The following is a 20,857-nucleotide window of genomic DNA, read 5'->3' as shown; positions in this document are numbered from 1 at the left end:
ATTTGTATGCTTTGTTAACTTGGGTTTTGAAGCCTTTCCTCTAGTTTTTCCACTACTGCTACTTTGGAAATAACCATGATAACTAAAACGTAGAAAACCAATCAAGACTAAACTTTTCTAAAAATTGAAAGCAAAGCTTTTTATTCTTTGAACAAAATTTTAAAACTTTTGTGTGTATGTGTGTGTGTGGTTTAAATTCAGCCCTCATGGAGACCATAAAGCAAATGTGGGTTTGAATCTCAAATTCAACAAAAAAAATGAGGAGGTACCTGGATATACTAAGAAAGTTGGAAGTGAATGGATGTATTCATCTGCAGCAGAACAACTTCTTGCAGAGTACTTGGAGAGGTAAGTGCCTAGCAGGATCCTACTGGGCATCCAGAAACGTAGGAATGTGGTAACTATTTTGCCTTGCTGATAAGAGAAATGTTTCCTTTTTTAGTAAAATGTGACATATGTTAATATAAACTTAATTTAGTGTCGTGAAGCATCATAGCCACTAGTTAAAATAGATTAGAAAAATACTGTACTTATATTATTCAAAATTAGAAAGGATGATGAGAATTGGCCTCCTTTTAATTAAAAATTTCCTTAACTTACTATCATCAGTTATTCACTACTCTGCATGTCTGTGTCAGTAGTAAGAGGATTGATATGGATAAACAAAACAACTCTTGGCATAGTGAATTTTCTTAAAACTCCAGCTGGACAATAGATTACTATCCTAGAATTACTGAATTTTATTGCTGAAATAGTCTAAGAAATCAAGTCTCAGCTCCTCGTTATAAAAATGAGAAATCTGAGTACCAAGATTTACTGAGTTGGTGTCAACGATTCATAGGAAATGCTCTACTTCTGATTAACAATTGAATGTTCTGTCCATTGTTCCACTGGTTTCTAACCTTCTTATATTTGAGGATCCCTGTATTAGTTTCCTAAAGCTGCCTTAACAAAATACCACAAACTGGGTGGCTTAAAACGACAGAAATTTATTGTCTCACAGTTCTGAACACCAGAGTCCCAAATCAAGATGTTGATAGGGCCATGCCTCCCCTGAAGGTGCTAGGGAAGGACCTGTTCCATACCTGTCTCTTAACTTCCTGTAGCCTCACGAGTTTTGTTCCTTAGCCTATGGATGCATCACCCCAGTCTTCAATCTTCACATGGTTTTCTCCTTATGTGTCTTCATATCATCTTTTTTTTAATTTTAATTTTATTGGGAGTATAGTTGATTTACAATGTTGTGTTAGTTTCAGGTGTACAGCAAAGTTATTCAGTTATACATATATTCATTCTTTTTTAGATTATTTTCTCTTATAGGTTATCACAGAATATTGAATAGAGTTCCCTGTGCTATACAGTATGTCCTTGTTGGTTATCTATCTTATATAAGTAGTGGGTGTATGTTCATCCCAAGCTCCTGATTTATCCCTCCCCGCCACGTTTCCCCTTTGGTAACCATAAGTTTGTTTTGGATACCTGTAAGTCTGTTTCTGTTTTGTAAATAAGTTCATTTGTATCATTTTTTTAAAAATTAGATTCCACATATGAGTGATATCATATATTTGTCTTTGTCTGACTTGCTTCACTTAGTATGATAATCTCTAGGTCCATCCATGTTGCTGCAAATGGCATTATTTCATTCTTTTTTATGGCTGAGTAATATTCCATTGTATATACGTACCACATCTTCTTTATCCATTTCTCTGTTGGTGGACATTTAGGTTGCTTCCATGTCTTGGCTATTGTAAATAATAGTACTGCAGTGAACATTGGGGTGTATGTGTCTTTTTGGATTATGGTTTTCTCCAGATATACGCACAGGAGTGGGATTGCTGGATCATATGGTAGTTCTATTTTTAGTTTTTTAAGGAACCTCTATACTCTTCTCCAGAGTTGTTTTTCCAATTTACATTCCCACCAACAGTGTAAGAGGGTTCCCTTTTCTCCACACCCTGTCCAGCATTTACTGTTTGTGGAATTTTTGTTGATGGCCATTCTGACCCGTGTGAGGTAATACCTCATTCTAGTTTTGATTTACATTTCTCTGATAATTAGCGATTTGAGCATCTTTTCATGTGCTTTTTGGCCATCTTTATGTCTTCTTTGGAAAAATGTCTATTTAGATCTGCCCATTTTTTGATTGGGTTGCTTATTTTTTTGACATAGAGCTGCATGAACTGTTTGTGTATTTTGGAGATTAATCCCTTGTCAGTTGCTTCATTTGCAAATATTTTCTCCCATTCTGAGGGGGTTGTCTTTTCGTTTTGTTTATGGTTTCCTTTGCTGCATATCATCTTTCCTTTGTTTCTGTCTCTGTGTCCAAATTTCCCCTTTTTATAAGGACACCAGCCATATTGGATTAGGGCCTATCCTAATGACATTTTAGTTTGATTACTTCTTTTAAAATCCTATTTCAAAATAAAGTCAGATTCTGAGGTACTAGGAGTTGGGACTTCAGTATGTCTTATGTTGGGGTGGGGGTGGGGGAGACACATTTCACCTGCATATTACCATCTAAAAATTTAGATAATTTCTTCTATTTACCCCCATGTTTCCTTAAAAATGTCATGTTTAGACTGCTTTTTCTTGATTTTTCAACTTGACATATGCATTGATTTCGTACCATGAATGATGAAGCTTTAGCTTTCTTTTACCAGCCCCACTCCCCATTCCCCTACCTCCCTACACACATGAACACGTTTCCCCTCTCATTATAGTTTTATCACAATTTTTTAAATTAAACCTGTATTTAAGGTTTAGTTGATTAAGATAATGTAAATGGTCACCTCTGGATCTTGTAGAGTATTGCATTTCCTTTCTTGTACACATTTTTGTTTTGTCTGTGTTGTTTATTCATTTGTTTCTTATCTATGTTCACGTAACTAATGCGGCCCCAAACTCTGTGCCATAGCTGGAAAACTTAATACAGTCAAACAAATCATGTGACCTCTGAGTTCCGTTTTCTTCTTGTATACTTCCTCTTAAAACTGTCTTTCTTCCTGCTTCAGTGTGAACTAATTGCTCTCCTGGGCTGTTGTACAGCTTTCATTCAAGTTTCTCTTTACTATCATCCTAGGAATTCCCTTCACCATTCTTCTGCATAAGATTCCTTTATTTCCTGGCTTTCATGCTTTATTCCTTCTGATTTATGTCTCCATTTTGATGGAGCACTTATGCCAGTAGCTTCCTGAGAAAGCTTACATGTCTGGAAATTTCTTTAAACCTCCCTGATACTCGGTTGATAGCTCGCCTGGGTCTAGAATCCTAGATTGGAGATTATTTTCCTTCAGAATTTGAAAAGCGCTGCTCCATTCTCGTGTTTCCCTTGCTGTCAGGAAGTCTTGTGTTATTCTGATTCTTAATCTTTGTGCATGATCTATTTTTCATTTTCAGAAATCTTTTTAGAATCTTCCCTTCACCAATACTATTTAATAATGTGAAGATGTGTGCCTTGGAATGGGTCTTTTTTCTTTTATTTTGCTGGTCAGCCCTTTCAGATTTGAAACTGATGCCCTTCCATTCTGAGAAACTTTCTTGTATTATTTCTTTGATAATTTCCTCCTCACCATTTTGTTGTTGTTGTCATTCTCTCTTTCTGGGACTCCTTTTGATATATGTTAGACCTTTTGGATTAATTCTCCTAATTTTCTTATCCCTTTTCATCCGTTTTCTGTATTGTTATACTCCTGTTCTACTCTGTGGGAGATTTCTTCAGCTTTAACTTATTTTTTATTTAATCATTTTTAATTTCTAGAAGTGTGTCCTTATTCTCTGGCATTCCTTTTTTATAGCATCTTGTTCTTATAATGAATGAAATGTCTTCTTTTATTTCTCTGAAGATAGTAATCTAGATTTTCTTCTATTCTTAATATTTTCTGTTTACTACAAATTGCTTTTTTTTCCTTTTCTGTTTGATTTGATCTCTCCTTTCATGTTAAAGTTTTTTTTTTTTTTTTTGGTCTGGTGCTTCTTTAGTGTCTTACCACATTTACTATTCAGTGATTAAAAAGCTGACGGGAAATTTAATGTGCTTCAGTGAGGCTTCTCTGGTGGGGCTTGGCTGTTTCAGCAGAGCATCTCCGAATATCACTACCTATATGTATATCTTTTCTCTTGAGCTGGGTAGTTTTCCCAGAAAGGTATTCTACAGCCTTTTTCCTGGATGACAGATGTGGAGAACAAAACTGACTTCCAGCGTTCTGGAAATTAACCAGAGAAAGGGGGTCTCATTACATAGTGGATACTGTGGTACACACCTAGATGTCTCTTCACGACTCAGGACCTATTCCCTGGGCAGCAGGAATGCTGCTGTCTCACAGCCCTCAGCAGTGAGCCTTTTCAGGAATTGCCCGACAGAAGAGAACTGCCTCACCTAAAGTTATGTCCCTTTGCCACAACAGCCACACATCCAATACCTCATCAACAAGAAGATGTAAAGGCTCAGCCAACCTGATTGCCCCAGTTCAGGATAAGTCTGAGGAGCCATCCTACTTTGAGATCTCTATGCTACTGGCCAAGGAGTTCATTAAGATTGAACCACAGCCCAACTTCTCCCTGTGCCCAATTCCACTTCCTTCCTTCCCTTCCACAGGTGTTGTTTCCACAGAACACACTAATAAACTTCTTCCATGTTTATCTCCATCTCAGAGTCTGCTTCTTAAAGATGTTATACTTCCTAGCCTGCTTCCTAGTGGCATGTTGTATAGTAGTTATATTTTCATTGATCCCCTGTTTTCAGTAGGGCACCTATCCTCTCTTCCTCATGCCCCACCCATCCAGTTTCCTGTGCCTGGAGTACCCAAGGCTCGAGCAGCCCCTATTTAGCCTCTCTGAAAGTAAACTACAGGATTTACGCTGAGGTGGAGGTGACTGCCTAACTGCTTATTATACAAAATTTCCAACTAAAAGCCTGTTAAACCCACCCCATACTGCAGCATCAAAATGTACGGAGCCCGTATCTCCTGAGCTTTTGCAGACTTCCACAGTTCACGTCAACTTGCTTCTTGTTGACTTCCCACTCTGGTGACTTAGGGTACAGCTTATTCCTATCTGTCAAGTCAGTTCATACTTATCTATTCAGTTTTCAGTTGCTAAAATTTTGTTAACTCAACCTGTACTATCAGATTCTCTGCTGCTCTCTTCATCTGTCTTTATAGGTCTATGCCCTTTTTTCTACTTTACTATTCTTTTAGCTGGCTAGGATGGGAGCAGAAATAAGCACATGTGTTCAGTCTGCTACGTGTATTTGAAAGTACTACAGTACACTGTTAGAAAACAATGGAATTTTGAGGAATATCGGAAGAAACTTTTAATGGATTTTCATTTGCTCTTTTGTGGAGTGCTCTAGCTTTATTGTGAAAACTAGAAAATGAACCTGTATACATTATTTTTGTCCATTTATCACCTGTCATTATAGTCTAAGAGGGATAGGGTCAGTGATTTTCAATCTTTTGGTCTCTATCCCTTATATGTGTACATAATTAGTCCTCAATATATTTAATATATCCCCTTAGGATCCAGAAATTTGATAGGAAGTTTATATGAAATTAGCCATATTTTTAAAAGCAGTGTTTTTGTTTGTTTGTTCGGCTAGAGCTCCAGAACTATTTAGTTATATAGCCAAAAATAGCCAAGAGGATGTGTTCTATGAAGACGACATTTGGCCTGGAGAAAATGAGAATGGGTAAGCAAAATTTATGAGATTTATTGCTGCATAGTTCAACTTAGTGGTTCTACTGAAGGGTAGTAGTTAGTTTATCAAGAATTTATATTACTTTTGGGGGGAGGGTTTTGTATTGTTTTGTTCTTGCTTTAAGATCTTAATATAATTTTTTATTTCATTTATATCAGTAAAGTACTTTTAAACTAATTTTTGTGGGTTTTTTTAATTACTGAGAAATAACATGTCCATGTTTATATTGGATTTATAATTAGCCCCAATTAAGTGTTGTGATTAATTATATATTTGATATCTTTTATAATTCACAGCCCTCAGAAAGTTCATATCAGGCCTTTTATATAAACCCTCAGAAAGTTTCAATTAATGTGAAAAAATTATTGTTTTTAATACAGTGCTGAGAAAGTTCAAGAAATTATTACTTGGCTAAAGGGACATCCTGTCAGTACTTTGTCTCGTTCTTCTTGTGATTTACAAATTCTGGATGCAGCTATTGTTGAGAAAATTGAAGAAGAAGTTGAAAAGTGCAAGGTACTAATTTTCAATAACAAAGATTATTGACGAGATTTGAAGTTAAATGAACTATATGTTATCCTCCAAATAATTTATTTGTATTTCAATCAAATAAAACATATACTCAATGATTCTAAATTATGTCAAAATATTCTGTAATTTAAAAAAATATTCCAGCCTTTTCCAGTGTCCATTAAGTTTGTCTAAATAAATATAAATGCACATCTTTTTTCTTTTGGCCCCACCCTGTGGCATGTGGGATCTTAGTTCCCCGACCAGGGATCGAACCCATGCCCCTTGCATTGGGAGCGTGGAGTCTTAACCACTGGAACACCAGGGGAGTCCCTAAAGCCATAGCATTTAAATTTTATGTCCTTGTAGTGTTTCTAATTTTAAGAATTAATATTTTGTGAGTCTAGTCAATAGAAAGTTTGTGATTGAGAAATAAGGTTAATTCCCTATTCTTTCCTATTCTAAGTTCTTTAAAAGATACAGTTCATGTTTTTATAGAACATAAAAATTATATTTATTTCACTTTTGTTTCCCACTGATAAACTCATTCAGTTACTAAGTATTTTTGAAATCCCACTTAAACTATCCTTTTTTTATGTCTTGATTTTAAAAAGCAGTAACCTGTGTAGGCTTAACTGTTTTATCTGATTCCCTATCTTGATGCAATAGAAAATGGGTTAATTTTATTCCTTTTTTTAACTTACAATTTTATTTTTCACATATTTGCCTTTTTATTATAATGATGTTGCTTTCCTAACACAGTGCTCTCTTGTTTGAACTAATAGCAGAGTAAGTTAAGAACTGGTCTTTCACGTCATTTTCCCCCATCCCTCTTTCAGTACTTAAAACCTTAGGCAAGATAGTTAACCTTTCCATGCCTCCATTTCCTGATTGGTAAAATAAGAATAAAATAGTCCTCATATAGCCCTCAAAAGAATTAACTGAGTTAATATAAACTCCTAATAATGCCTAGCTATTATTAATGCTTAATAATACTTAGCTGTTATTATTTGAATCCTCTTATCACATGCTCAAGAGCTGTGAATTCGGTCTGGAAAATCACCACTAGATGACTCTTTAAGAAAAAAATGTAAGGCTCAGAGCCAAGAGTTTGATATTTTGAAAGGTTAATGATATTCAGCTGAGGATAGAAAGCCTGCGTTTCTTTTTAATTGTCTTTCATTGTAAAGTCTGTTTGTCCAGTATGGTTTTCGAAATGAGTTTTCTACTTAACAAAAGTTTATAACTTTAAGCCCTCAAATTTTATTTGAACCCATTTGGATGCAGAGCTTTCTAAAATGTTTTACACATTCTCCCCTTACTTTGCAAACTGAAGATACACATACAAAGTTGTAGTCTATTATTTTGATTACAACATTTTTTAAATGTATGTACATATAGATAAGACAGAACTTTTTTATTAAACCTGTTAATGAGTCAAGGAGGACCAGTTATGAGTGACTCTTTTTTTTTCCCTTTTCAGTGTTATAATGTTATTAGGGTAATAAAGAAAAGCAGGAGAAAAAACTAAAAAATGAACATAACATTCTGAATATAATTTAAACTTTTCTTTTTAATGCAGGGTCATCATTAAAAGTATCCCTAGTTTTCTTATTGACAGTGGTTCCCAAACTCAGCTAATTATCAAAATTACTGGAGGAGCTTTTTAAAAAACACGCATTCTGGATTCCACCCTCAGAGCAGTACTTCTTGAACTTTGCAAATGAATCACTGGGGGATCTTGTTAAAATACAGATTCTGATTCAGTAGCTCTAGGATGAGCAGCTCTTGATATTCTGCATTTCTAACAAGCTCCCAGGTGATCACACTTTCAGTAGTCATTCCCCAGAACTTCTCATTTTAGTAGCTGTGGGTTGGGGCCTATAGTGAAAATGCCATAGTCTATTAATTTGCCTAATGACTCAGGTTTGAATGCCATATTTTCTAATCAATGCTGTAATTATAGTAATAACGCCTAGGGATGTGTTAGAACATATGGGTTGTTTTTTCATATGCAATCCTCTAGGCACAGTTCTTGTGTCTGCTTTTTTAAATTACTTTAAATCTTTTCTCATATTCTTTTTTCTTGCTATTGTCAGTAGGCACCAGTTGTACTCTTATCAGTACTTCTAGTCTGCTATGCCCTGGAAACATAGACACCTTGTCAGTAAGACCTTCACTTTTCACCCTATTTACAATTTCAGTCTCTCCCCACACTGCTGATCCCCCTTCTCTGCTTGATTTTCCTCTATGCTTTTTACCTTTAAACATGCTATTTTTTTCCCCTTAGTTTTTTTCTTGTATGTCTCCCTCAACTAGAATAGAACAGTTCACTGTTCTATCTCCAGTACCTAAATCAATAAATGGCACATAAATAGAACTCAGTAAATATTTATTGATAGATAGAAATGAAATATCTCTATAATAAAAGAAAATAGACTCTGTTTAAAGGCTGGAGCATTTTACAGTATATAAATACAAGAACTCTATAGTACATAGACTCTGTAGCTTAGGGCTGTTTTGTGCCCTTTTGTACTTATGTCCATAAGCTATGGTCTAAAAATAGGTGACTATCATTACAAGTAAACTGCTGCCATTTTTCCTATCAGGTAAGAATTCACTTTTTGAAAATATTTAATGTAAATCATAGTAATGGATTGCAATGGTTATAAAGTATTCTCACTTTTTTTTTTTTTACATAGTATATTTTTCCCTGTTAATTTTTTTTTAATAGATCTTTATTGGAGTATAATTGCTTCACAATACTGTTAGTTTCTGTTGTACACCAAAGTGAATCAGCCATATGCATACATATGTCCCCATATCCCGTCCCTCTTGAGCCTCCCTCCCACCCTCCCTATCCCACCCCTCCAGGTCATTGCAAAGCACTGAGCTGATCTCCCTGTGCTATGCTGCTGCTTCCCACTATCTAACTATTTTACATTCGGTAGTGTATATATGTCGATGCTACTCTCACTTCACCCCAGCATCCCCCTCCCACCCTGTGTCCTCAAGTCCATTCTCTATGTCTACATCTTTATTCCTGCCCTACAACTAGGTTCATCTGTACCATTTTTTTTTTCTAGATTCCATATATATGCATTAGCATACGGTATTTGTTTTTCTCTTTCTGACTTACTTCACTCTATTGACAGACTCTGGGTCCATCCACCTCACTACAAATAACTCAATTTCGTTCCTTTTTATGGCTGAGTAATATTCCATTGTATATATGTGTCACATCTTCTTTTCTTTTATAAAGTGAAAGGTGGGTTTTTTTAAATTTATTTATTTTATTTTTGGCTGCATTGGGTATCTTTTGGGACGTGGGCTTTTCTCTAGTTGCAGTGAGCGGGGGCTACTCTTCGTTGTGGTGCGCATTGTGGTGTGGTGGCTTCTCTTACTGTGGAGCACGGCCTCTAGGCACGTGGGCTCAGTAGTTGTGGCTCACGGGCCCTAGAGCCCAAGCTCAGTAGTTGTGGCGCACGGGCTTAGTTGCTCCGCGGCATGTGAGATCTTCCCGGACCAGGGCTCGAACCCGTGTCCCCTGCATTGGCAGGCGGATTCTTAACTGCTGTGCCACGAGTGAAGCCCGCCACATCTTCTTTATCCATTCATCTGTCAGTGGACATTTAGGTTGCTTCCATGTCCTGGCTATTGTAAATACAGCTGCAATGAACATTGTGGTACATGACTCTTTTTGAATTATGGTTTTCTCAGGGTATATGCCCAGTAGTGGGATTCCTGGGTCATATGGTAGTTCTATTTTTAGTTTTTTAAGGAACATCCATACGGTTCTCCATAATGGTTGTATCAATGTACATTCCCACCAACAGTGCAGGAGGGTTCCCTTTTCACCACACCCTTTCCAGCATTTATTGTTTCTAGATTTTTTTGGTAACTGCCATTCTGACTGGTGTGAGGTGATACCTCGTTGTAGTTTTGATTTGCATCTCTCTAATAATTAGTGATGTTGAGCATCTTTTCATGTGCCTCTTGGCCATCTGTATGTCTTCCTTGGTGAAATGTCTGTTTAGGTCCTCTGCCCATTTTTTAATTGGATTGTTTGTTTTTTTGATATTGAGCTCCATGAGCTGTTTGTATATTTTGGACGTTAATCCTTTGTCTGTTGTTTCATTTGCAAGTATTTTCTCCCATTCTGAGGGTTGTCTTTTTGTCTTGTTTATGGTTTCCTTTGCTGTGCAAAAGCTTTTAAGTTTAATTAAGTCCCATTTATTTATTTTTGTTTTTATTTCCGTTACTCTAGGAGGTGGATCAAAAGAGATCTTGCTGTGGTTTGTATCAAAGAGTATTTTTCCTATGTTTTCCTCTAAGAGTTTTATAGTGTCTGGTCTTACATTTAGGTCTTTAATCCATTTGGAGTTTATTTTTGTGTATGGTGTTAGGGAGTGTTCTAGTTTCATTCTTTTACATGTAGCTGTGCAGTTTTCCCAGCACCACTTATTGAAGAGGCTGTCTTTTCTCCATTGAATGTTTTTGCCTCCTTTGTCATAAATTAGGTGACCATATGTGCATGGGTTTATCTCTGGGCTTTCTATCCTGTACCATTGCTCTATATTTCTGTTTTTGTACCAGTACCATATTGTCTTGATTACTGTACCTTTGTGGTATATAGTTTGAGGTCGGGGAGCCTGATTCCTCCAACTCTGTTTTTCTTTCTCAAGATTGCTTTGGCTATTCGGGGTCTTTTGTGTTTCCATACGAATTGTAAAATTCTCTGTTCTAATTCTGTGAAGAATGCCATTGGTAGTTTGATAGGGATTGCATTGAATCTGTAGATAGCTTTGGGTAGTATAGTCATTTTCACAATATTGATTCTTCCAATCCAAGAACATGGTATATTTCTCCATCTGTTTATGTCATCTTTGATTTCTTTCATCAGTGTTTTATAGTTTTCTGAGTACAAGTCTTTTGCCTCCTTAGGCAGGTTTATTCCTAGGTATTTTATTCTTTTTGTTGTGATGGTAAATGATATTGTTTCCTTAATTTCTCTTTCTGATTTTTTATTGGTGGTGTATAGGAATGCCAGAGATTTCTGTGCATTAATTTTGTATCCTGCGACCTTACCAAATTCATTGATTAGTTCTAGTAGTTTTCTGGTGGCATCTTTAGGATTTTCTATGTATAGTATCATGTCATCTGCAAACAGTGACAGTTTGACTTCTTCTTTTCCAATTTGTATTCCTTATATTTCTTTTTCTTCTCTGATTGCCGTAGCTAGGATTTCCAAAACTATGTTCAGTAAGAGTGGCAAGAGTGGACATCCTTGTTTTGTCCCTGATCTTAGTGGAAATGCTTTCAGTTTTTCACCATTGAGTATGATGCTTGCTGTGGGTTTGTCATATATGGCCTTTATTATGTTGAGGTAGGTTCCCTCTGTGCCAATTTTCTGGAGAGTTTTTATCATAAATGGGTGTTGAATTTTGTCAAAAGCTTTTTCTGCATCTGTTGAGATGATCATATGGTTTTTATTCCTTAATTTGTTAATGTGGTGTACCACATTCACTGATTTGTGTATATTGAAGAATCCTTGCATCCCTAGGATAAATCCCACTTGACCATGGTGTATGATCCTTTTAATGTGTTGTTGCATTCTGTTTGCTAGTATTTTGTTCAGGATTTTTGCATCTATGTTCATCAGTGTATTGGTCTATAATTTTCTTTTTTTGTGATATCTTTTTCTGGTACTGATATCAGGGTGCTGGTGGCTTCGTAGAATGAATTTGGGAGTGTTTCTCCCTCTGCAATTTTTTTGGAAGAGTTTGAGAAGGATCGGTGTTAGCTCTTCTCTAAATGTTTGATGGAATTTGCCTGTGAAGCCATCTAGTCCTGGACTTTTGTTTGTTGGAAGATTTTTAATTACGGTTTCAATTTCAGTGCTTGTGATTGGTCTGTTTATATTTTCTAATTCTTCCTGGTTTAGTCTTGGGAAATTGTACCTTTCTAAGAATTTGTCCATTTCTTCCAGGTTGTCCATTTTATTGGCATATAGTTGTTTATAGTTGTCTCTTATAATCCTTTGTATTTCTGCGGTGTCAGTTTTGATTTCTCCTTTTTCATTTCTAATTTTACTGGTCTGTATCCTCTCCCTTTTTTTCTTGATGAGTCTGGCTAAGGGTTTATCAATTTTGTTTATCTTCTCAGAGAACCAACTTTTAGTTTTATTGATCTTTGCTATTGTTTTCTTCATTTCTATTTCATTTATTTCTGCTCTGATTTTTATGATTTCTTTCCTTCTACTGACTTTGGGTTTTCTTTATTCTTCTTTCTGTAATTGTTTTCAGTGTAAGGTTAGATTGTTTATTTGAGATTTTTCTTGTTTCTTGAGGTGAGATTGAATTGTTTTAAACTTCCCTCTTAGAACTGCTTTTGCTGCATCCCATAGGATTTGGGTCGTCGTGTTTTCGTTGTCATTTGTTTCTATGTAGTTTTTTATTTCTACTTTGATTTCTTCGGTGATCTCTTGGTTATTTAGTAGTGCGCTGTTTAGCCTCCATGTATTTCTGTTTTTTACAGTTTTTTTCCGTAATTGATTTCCAGTCTCATCACATTGTGGTCAGAAAAGATGCTTGATACAATTTCAGTTTTCTTAAATTTTCTGGGGCTTGATTTGTGACCCAAGATGTGATCTGTCCTGGAGAATGTTCCATGTGCACTTGAGAAGAAAGTGTATTCTGCCACTTTTGGGTGGAATGTTCTATAAATATCAATTAAATCTATCTGGCCTGTTGTGTTATTGAAAGCTTGTGTTTCCTTATTTATTTTCTGTTTGGATGATCTTTCCATTGGTGTAAGTGGGGTGTTAAAATCCCCTACTATTGTGTTATTGTCGACTTTTCCTTTTGTGGTTGTTAGCAGTTGCCTTATGTATTGAGGTGCTCCTATGTTGGGTGCATAAACATTTTTTTTTATTTAATTTTATTTTATTTTTGGCTGCATTGGGTCTTCGTTGCTGTTAGTGGGCTTACTCTAGTTGTGGCGAGCAAGTGCTACTCTTCATTGTGGTGCATGGGCTTCTCATTACAGTGGCTTCTCTTGCTGCGGAGCACGGGCTCTAGGCTTGCGGGCTCAGTAGTTGTGGCACACGGACTCAGTAGTTGTGACTCACGGGCTCTAGAGCGCAGGCTCAGTACTTGTGGCGCACGGGCTTAGTTGCTCCGTGGCATGTGGAATCTTCTCGGACCAGGGCTCGAACCCGTGTCCCCTGCATTGGCAGGCGGATTCTTAACCACTGTGCCACCAGGGAAGCCCCATAAACGTTTATAATTGTTATATCTTCTTCTTGGATTGATCCTTTGATTATTATGTAGTGTCCCTCCTTATCTCTTGGAACAGTCTTTATTTTAAAGTCAATTTTATTGGATACAAGTATTGCTACTCCAACTTTCTTTTGATTTCCATTTGCATGGAATATCTTTTTCCATCCCTTCACTTTCAGTCTGTATGTGTCCCTAGGTCTGAAGTGGGTCTCTTGTAGACAGCATATATATGGGTCTTGTTTTGGTATCTATTCAGCCAGTCTCTGTCTTTTGGTTTGGGCATTTAATCCATTTACATTCAAGGTTATTAGCAATATGTATGTTCCTATTACCATTTTCTTAATTGTTTTGGGTTTGTTTTTGTGGGTCTTTTTCTTCTCCTGTTTTCCGCCTAGAGAAGTTTCTTTAGCATTTGTTGTAAAGCTGGTTTGGTGGTGCTGAATTCTCTTAGCTTTTGTTTGTCTGAAAAGCTTTTGATTTCTCCATTGAATCTGGATGAGATCCTTGCTGGGTAGAGTAATCTTGATTGTAGGTTTTTCTCTTTCATCACTTTAAGTATATCCTGCCACTCCCTTCTGGGCAGCAGAGTTTCTGCTGAAAAATCAGCTGATAACCTTATGTGGATTCCTTTTTATGTTATTTGTTGTTTTTCCCTTGCTGCTTTTAATATTTTTTCTTTGAATTTAATTTTTGTTAGTTTGATTAATGTGTGTCTTGGTGTGTTTTTCCTGGGGTTTATCCTGTATGGAACTCTCTGTGCTTCCTGGACTTGGGTGACTGTTTCCTTTCCCATGTTAGGGAAGTTTTCGACTATAATCTCTTCAAATATTTTCTCAGACCTTTTCTTTTTCTCTTCTTCTTCTGGGACCACTATAGTTCGATTGTTGGTGAATTTAGTGTTGTTCCAGAGGTTTCTGAGATTGTCTTCAATTCTTTTCATTCTTTTTTCTTTATTCTTCTCCTCGGCAGTTATTTCCACCATTTTGTCTTCCAGCTCACCTATTTGTTCTTCTGTCTCAGTTATTCTGTTACTGATTCCTTCTAGTGTATTATCCATTTCAGTTATTGTGTTGTTCATCTCTGCTTGTTTGTTCTTTAGTTCTTCTAGATCTTTGTTAAACATTTCTTGTATTTTCTCAATCCATGCCTCCATTCTGGTTCTGAGATTCTGGATCATCTTTACTATCATTAGTCTGAATTCTTTTTCAGGTAGATTGCCTATTTCCTGTTCATTTATTTGGTCTTGTAGGTTCTTACCTTGCTCTTTCATCTGTGACATATGTTTTTGCTGTCTCTCTCTCTTTTTTTTTTTTTTTTTTTTTTTTTAATGAGCGGGATTGTGTTCCTGTCTTACTGGTTGTTGGGTCTGAGGCTTCTAACACTGGAGTTTGTAGGCTGTTGGGTAGAGCTGGGTCTTGGTGCTGAGATGAGGAACTCCATGAGACCTCACTCCGATGAGTATTCCCTGGGGTCTGAGGTTCTCTGTTAGTCCAGTGGTTCCGACACGGAAGTCCCACCACAGGAGCTTCAGCCCGACCCCCGGCTCGTGAACCAAGATCCTGCAAGCCAAATGGGGTGGCAAAAAAAAAACAGAGAGAGAACAATAACAAAGTAAAAGATAAAATTAGACTAGGAAGCTAACAGATATGTTAGAAAGAATATAAAAATAAAAATATAGATGAATCAACAACTGGAAGGTACAACAGTACAATTGTAAAAAAGAGGCAGAGGGAAAAGAGGAAAAAAAAAAGGTGGGGTGGGGAGGCCTTGGCTGTGGAGGGCGGGGCCTAAGCAAGGGCAAGGTTTGGGCGGTGAGTGGGGCCTGTGCTTAGGACCCACAGGGCTGGAAAAGGCCCTCAGGGCTGTGTGGGGTGGGGGGTGGAGCTTAGGCTCAAAGGAACAGGAGGGGCCCAGGCGTGCCCCCCACCCCTGGTCTCAGAGGGCAGGGGCCTCACCTGGGAGCCCAGCAGGCTCCCTGGGCCTGAGTGGGAGGGGCAAACTCCCTCTACTCCCCTCCCACTTCTCCTGGAGGGCGCCTCCCGCCTGCCTCTTCTGATCTCCCCGGCCTCCCTCCTGTGCCCCTAAGGACCCACACAGCCTGGAGGGGGCTTTGGAGGGCAGGGTCCAGCCTGGGAGCTCAGCAGGCTCTCTGTGCCTGCGTGGGCGGGGCAAACACCCTCTGCTCCTCTTCCACTCCTCCCAGAGGGCCCCTCCCGCCTGCCTATCCTGATCTCCCCGGCCTCCCTCCTATGCCTCTAGGACCCACGTGGCCTGAAGGAGGCATTGGAGGGGGTGGCTACCGGCCTGGGAGCTCAGCAGGCTCCCTGGGCCAGAGTGGGCCGGGCGATCACCCTCTGCTCCTTTCCCACTCCTCCTGGAGGGCCCCTCCTGCCTGCCTCTCCTCATCTCCCTGGCCTCAGGGGCGCTGATCCTGTCAGGCCTCCACTTCTCCTCCCCCGCTGAGTTCCCCCATGTCCTACTGGTTCATTTGGGGGTTCCTCCCGTCTCCTTGGGCGTCAGGGTCCCCCACCAGCGGCCGACAGGCACCCTAGTTGTGGGGTGATGCTAACTTGGCATCTTCCCACACTGCCATCTTGACTCCTATTCTCACATTTTTATTAGGTAGAACAGGTACTATTTCCATCTTACAGATTGAAGGAAGCTGGTTCTTAAGTGTGAGGTCACAGAATTAACAAGTAGCAAATAGAGGAGAAAAGTCTTCTTCCAGCATTTTTAGATAGTCAAAAATTTAAACACCAAAGCCAGTTTCCAAAAGCAAAGACTTTGTATGAATGTTACCTTAATTTTTATAAGTAGCCACAAAACCCAAAGTATTGACATAGATCAATACTTTATACCTGTTTTTCCTTTACTATTAATCTTTATTGACCATTATATATAATTCTTCTTAGGATAAAAAAGCATTTGAATAGGATAGCATTTACATAAAGTTCAAAACTGACAAGTTTAATCTTTAGTGTTAGAAATAAGGTTACATTAGGGAGGGGTAGTAACTGGGAGACAATACAAGGGTTCCCTATTTTTAATTTCTTTTTTCAAGGTCTTTTATGTTGTGCTTAGTAGTGTTCTGTTTCTTGAACTGAGTGTGGATATATATATATAGATATGCTCATACTATAAAAATTCATCAGATTTTATACTTATAAGTTTGCATTTTTCTATATGTCTTATATATCAACAAAAAATTTTACTTTAAAAAATGTAAAAATTTATTTATTCATCCTTGCTTGCATCTAAAGAAATTCAAAAATCTTAAAATTACTCATTTCTTTTGGCTTTTTTTTTTTTTTTTTTTTTATAGGGAGCATTTTCTTTTTTTTTTCAAATTTTATTTATTTATTTATTTTATTTATGGCTGTGTTGGGTCTTCGTTTCTGTGCGAGGGCTTTCTCTAGTTGTGGCAAGCGGGGGCCACTCTTCATCGCGGTGCGCGGGCCTCTCACTACCGCGGCCTCTCTTGTTGCGGAGCACAGGCTCCAGATGCGCAGGCTCAGCAATTGTGGCTCACGGGCCTAGTCGCTCCGCGGCATGTGGGATCTTCCCAGACCAGGGCTCGAACCCGTGTCCCCTGCCTTGGCAGGCAGATTCTCAACCACTGCGCCACCAGGGAAGCCCCTTTTGGCTTTTTAACGTTCAGTCATGTCCAAATACTGAATAATAATTTTAAATTTTAATATTTTAAAAATATTTTCAAATTCTTCTTTCCTCAGCAAAGAAAGAATAATAAGAAGGTTCGAGTGACAGTGAAGCCCCATTTGCTATACAGAGTAAGTTTCCTGTCAGAGAATTCAAAGTTGTTGTTTTTGCTTTGAAAGTATAGAAGGAACAAAATGTTTTCAATACATTAGTAGAAAAACTTCTTAAAATTAGAGTTAATAATAATAATTAAATCTTTCTTCTCTTCAGCCTTTAGAACAGCAACATGGAGTCATTCCTGATCGGGATGCCGAATTTCGTCTCTTTGACCGAGTTGTAAATGTGAGAGAGAACTTTTCCGTTCCAGTTGGCCTTCGGGGCACCATCATAGGAATTAAAGGGGGTAATAACTCAATACTTGACGTGTCTCCAACTGCATTTATATTGTAGAGTGAAACACAAACTTGTGTGTCTTATATGTAAGCAGAAAGCAACTATAAATCAGGAAAAACACTAAATCCTTTTATGTTTTAGTTAAGTTTTTTCCAGCTTTAGGTTTCAAAGAAAATTCTTCTTCTCTATCTTGTGTAATCATCTGGGAAGTGATTAAAACATGGGGAAGTTGAGGAACAGCTGCTTAAAATTTAGTAGCTTATGTATAGCACATTAAAATTATCTGAAACCTTGGTGAGAATACATACATGTGTTTTCATGGAACTAAGAGAAACATTTCATTGGGTTTCATCTAACCTTGTTCAGGGCTTTACCTTAATTGTCATTGTAATCTCTTGATATCTGTGGAGAAATAAACAAACATGATGCATCAGCTTATTTGTGGTTAAAAGATTTGCATATTTATTTGAATTTTATGAATACAACTAGATATTGTATGTAAAACAGACCTATCTGTTGTACAACAATGTGCATATAGTTAACACTACAATACTATACATTTAAAAATGGTTACAATGATAAGTTTTATATTATGTGTTTTTTACAAAAAAAAAAAAGGAAAAATGAGAGTATGGAAAGAAAAGGGAAGAATTAACTAAGGATCTAGAAATGCCTGAAAGGGATGCCTGGAGTGAGTAGCTTTGCAACATAGATTCCAAAAAAAGTCAACCCAACATGAGGCAGCAAATCAGGTACCTGGAGGTCAGCGCGCTGGCAGCACTGTCCCTCCGTATCCCAGGCACTCAGCCTTGGTCTCACTGCCAGAAAGAAGGAAGAGCAGACAGGCCATGAGCCTAAGAGAGCTGCTTGTTTATTGCCAACAGTGTGCCCAGCACTTTTACATTTCGCATTTAACCCTCCCAACCATCTGAGAGGGAGATATTATTTCCTCGCCTAAGAGTTTAAGTGACTTTCCTGAATTTACACAAATAAGTGGCAGAGCTGGGATTTGAACTCTTTGCCCTGATTCTTTTCTAACTTTGAGCAGTGGTTCTCCACATTTGCACATCTTCTTGGGGTCTGCCTCTAAAAGAGAATTTTCTTCCCTGATTTTTCTTTGAAATTTTTTGGATACATTTCTGGTGCTGAAAATGGAGGCGGGAAGGTTAAGTAGGTAAAGCCCAGGCTAAGTATGGTAAGGGTCAGATGGGTGCAATGAAGCAACCCTCCTGCTGCTATCTGTTCAGGCTCAGGCATTGGCAGTTCAAATGTTGAGCTTACTGGATTGTACTCTAATTAGATTGTCCTGAAAAAGCCTTAGGGCTCTGATAACATAGAAGTTTCCTTTCTTCTGACAACCCCTATCAGTAGTAGTGACCACTTGGAATTTTGTCTTGACAGAAATTTTAAAGCTACACCTACTCTGAGTGGAAAAAGCTCTGTCATTGATTAACCATGTCTGCCATGGACATGGAATATAAAGGGAAATATTTGTCTTACTGCCTTCAGCTGATACCTCATCTCCGTAGTCATCTCCACTAAAGGGGGTGAACAATCCTCTTGTCAATAATCTTTTGAGTCAGTGGCTTCTCCCTCAGACGGGAAACAGGAACTTAGAAAGTGGACCTTAAGCCTTCAGAGGAGAAACTCCTGCCGCCCATTGAGCCCCACTTTCTTGGGTTTAGATTTTAGGTTTAAGTGTCAGGTGAAAGGTACAGCCAGATGGGGGAGAATGAGTAAGCTCTGCAGGCCTGGTTTCATTTGGGCAATGAGGGACCAAGAATGAGGGAAACACCCCCCAACCCCTAACATAGTATCAGGTATGGTATTAGCATTCTCCCGAGAAACAGAACCAATAGCATGGAAAGGGGTGGGGATAGAGATGGGGAGAGAAAGAGAGAGAGAGTCAGTTCTGAAGTTATGTGATAGACTCTATTATTAATTTGAGCTTAGAATTCAAATATTATTATAGCTAATTATTTCACTTTACCTTGGCATTTTAGTAAACTTAAACTTTCCAGTTATACCCCATCATCCTGTCTGCCAAAATTTATCCTTCTCTGTTCCTCCTTAAGTTTATTGCACCACAGTCTTTCTCACGTGTCTCATGTCTCAGTCATGCCATCCATTGTCTACCAGGTCATCTCAGCCAGAACTTTGGAGTAATCTTTGACATCTCCATTCTTTTTGTCTACACAGGTCACAAACTCCTGCCAGTTCTATCTAGTAGTATATCCGTTCTCTCCATTCCGTTCCTTTCATTACTGCCATGTCTTCAAATCTGCATTTCCTTTGTCTGATTGTAAGACCTTCTAAACTGCAAATTCCAAAGTTATCTCTTTTATTAACTCTTTTTATGAATAATTTCCAACATACACCAAAACAAAGAGAAAAATATAATTAATTCTCACAGTACCTAATTTAAAATAGTATTATTTTACTTTACGTTAATACCAGTAAGGTAATCTGTGAGCTTATTTTCTTTTCATTCACTCTCTGTATTGATAGTTGTAATGCTTCTTATACCCCAAAAACTTACATGCTGATTTTTCTTTTATCGTATGATTTTTCAGTCTCTCTCTTTTTTAAACAGCTAATAGAGAAGCTGATGTACTATTTGAAGTATTATTTGATGAAGAATTTCCTGGAGGTTTAACAATAAGGTTTGTATTTCCAGATGATAATTACACTTTGTAAATATGCCCATGTGGCCAACAACTACATTACTTGTTTATTTGTCCACAATTTCAGTTCCTAGTATGTACAAGACATCATACTTGCTACCAGGGATGTAACAGTGAATAAGACAGACATGGTTTCTACCCTCATAGAGCTTTCATTTTAGTAGGTGGGGGACTACCTTGGGTTGGCCAAAAAGTTCGTTCGGGTCTTTCGTAAGATGGTACCAAAAACCCGAACGAACTTTTTGGCCAACCCAATAATTAACTAACTACAATATTGATTTTTTAATTAAAATGTGACAAGTGCTGGGAAGAAGTATTTCAGGTGTCTATAAGAGTGTGATCTGTCCTGAGAGTTCTAGAAAGGCTTTCTTTAAGAAATGACGTTTAAAATGGGACATGAAGAATAGGTAGCTGGAGGAAGAGTGACAAGTAGTCAGGAAGAAAGAATAGCATATGCAACAGAGGACGTTTTCACTCATTTAAAAACTAAAAGAATGCAGGTGTGTCAACTTCAGCAATTGTGTAAGATTAGCGTAAGGGAGAAAAGCAAGGACCACACTGCAGGAACTGGTAAGCCACTTTCAGGACATGCTAAGGATCTTGGTATCTTGGTCTTTATCATTAAAGCAATGTGAAGC

At 37.8% G+C, this 20,857-nt stretch overlaps 1 protein-coding gene across 4 annotated transcripts in view; it reads left to right on the top strand.

The window, feature by feature from the left end:
- Positions 1-20,857, top strand: part of XRN1 (5'-3' exoribonuclease 1) — a 101,674-nt gene that overhangs the window by 51,733 nt on the left and 29,084 nt on the right. For all 4 annotated transcript variants that reach the window (XM_036851828.1, XM_036851829.1, XM_036851827.1 and 1 more), the window contains exons 25-30: positions 202-348; positions 5,597-5,686; positions 6,076-6,211; positions 17,217-17,273; positions 17,413-17,545; positions 20,129-20,198. In XM_036851828.1, coding sequence (XP_036707723.1) covers positions 202-348; positions 5,597-5,686; positions 6,076-6,211; positions 17,217-17,273; positions 17,413-17,545; positions 20,129-20,198 — 633 coding nt within the window. The remainder of the gene's footprint in view (positions 1-201; positions 349-5,596; positions 5,687-6,075; positions 6,212-17,216; positions 17,274-17,412; positions 17,546-20,128; positions 20,199-20,857) is intronic.

The sequence above is a fragment of the Balaenoptera musculus genome, chromosome 4, assembly GCF_009873245.2.
Source record: "Balaenoptera musculus isolate JJ_BM4_2016_0621 chromosome 4, mBalMus1.pri.v3, whole genome shotgun sequence".
Lineage (NCBI taxonomy): Eukaryota > Metazoa > Chordata > Mammalia > Artiodactyla > Balaenopteridae > Balaenoptera > Balaenoptera musculus.
The sequence above is the reverse complement of the archived record's forward strand: the minus strand, read 5'-3'. Positions and strand labels throughout refer to the sequence as shown.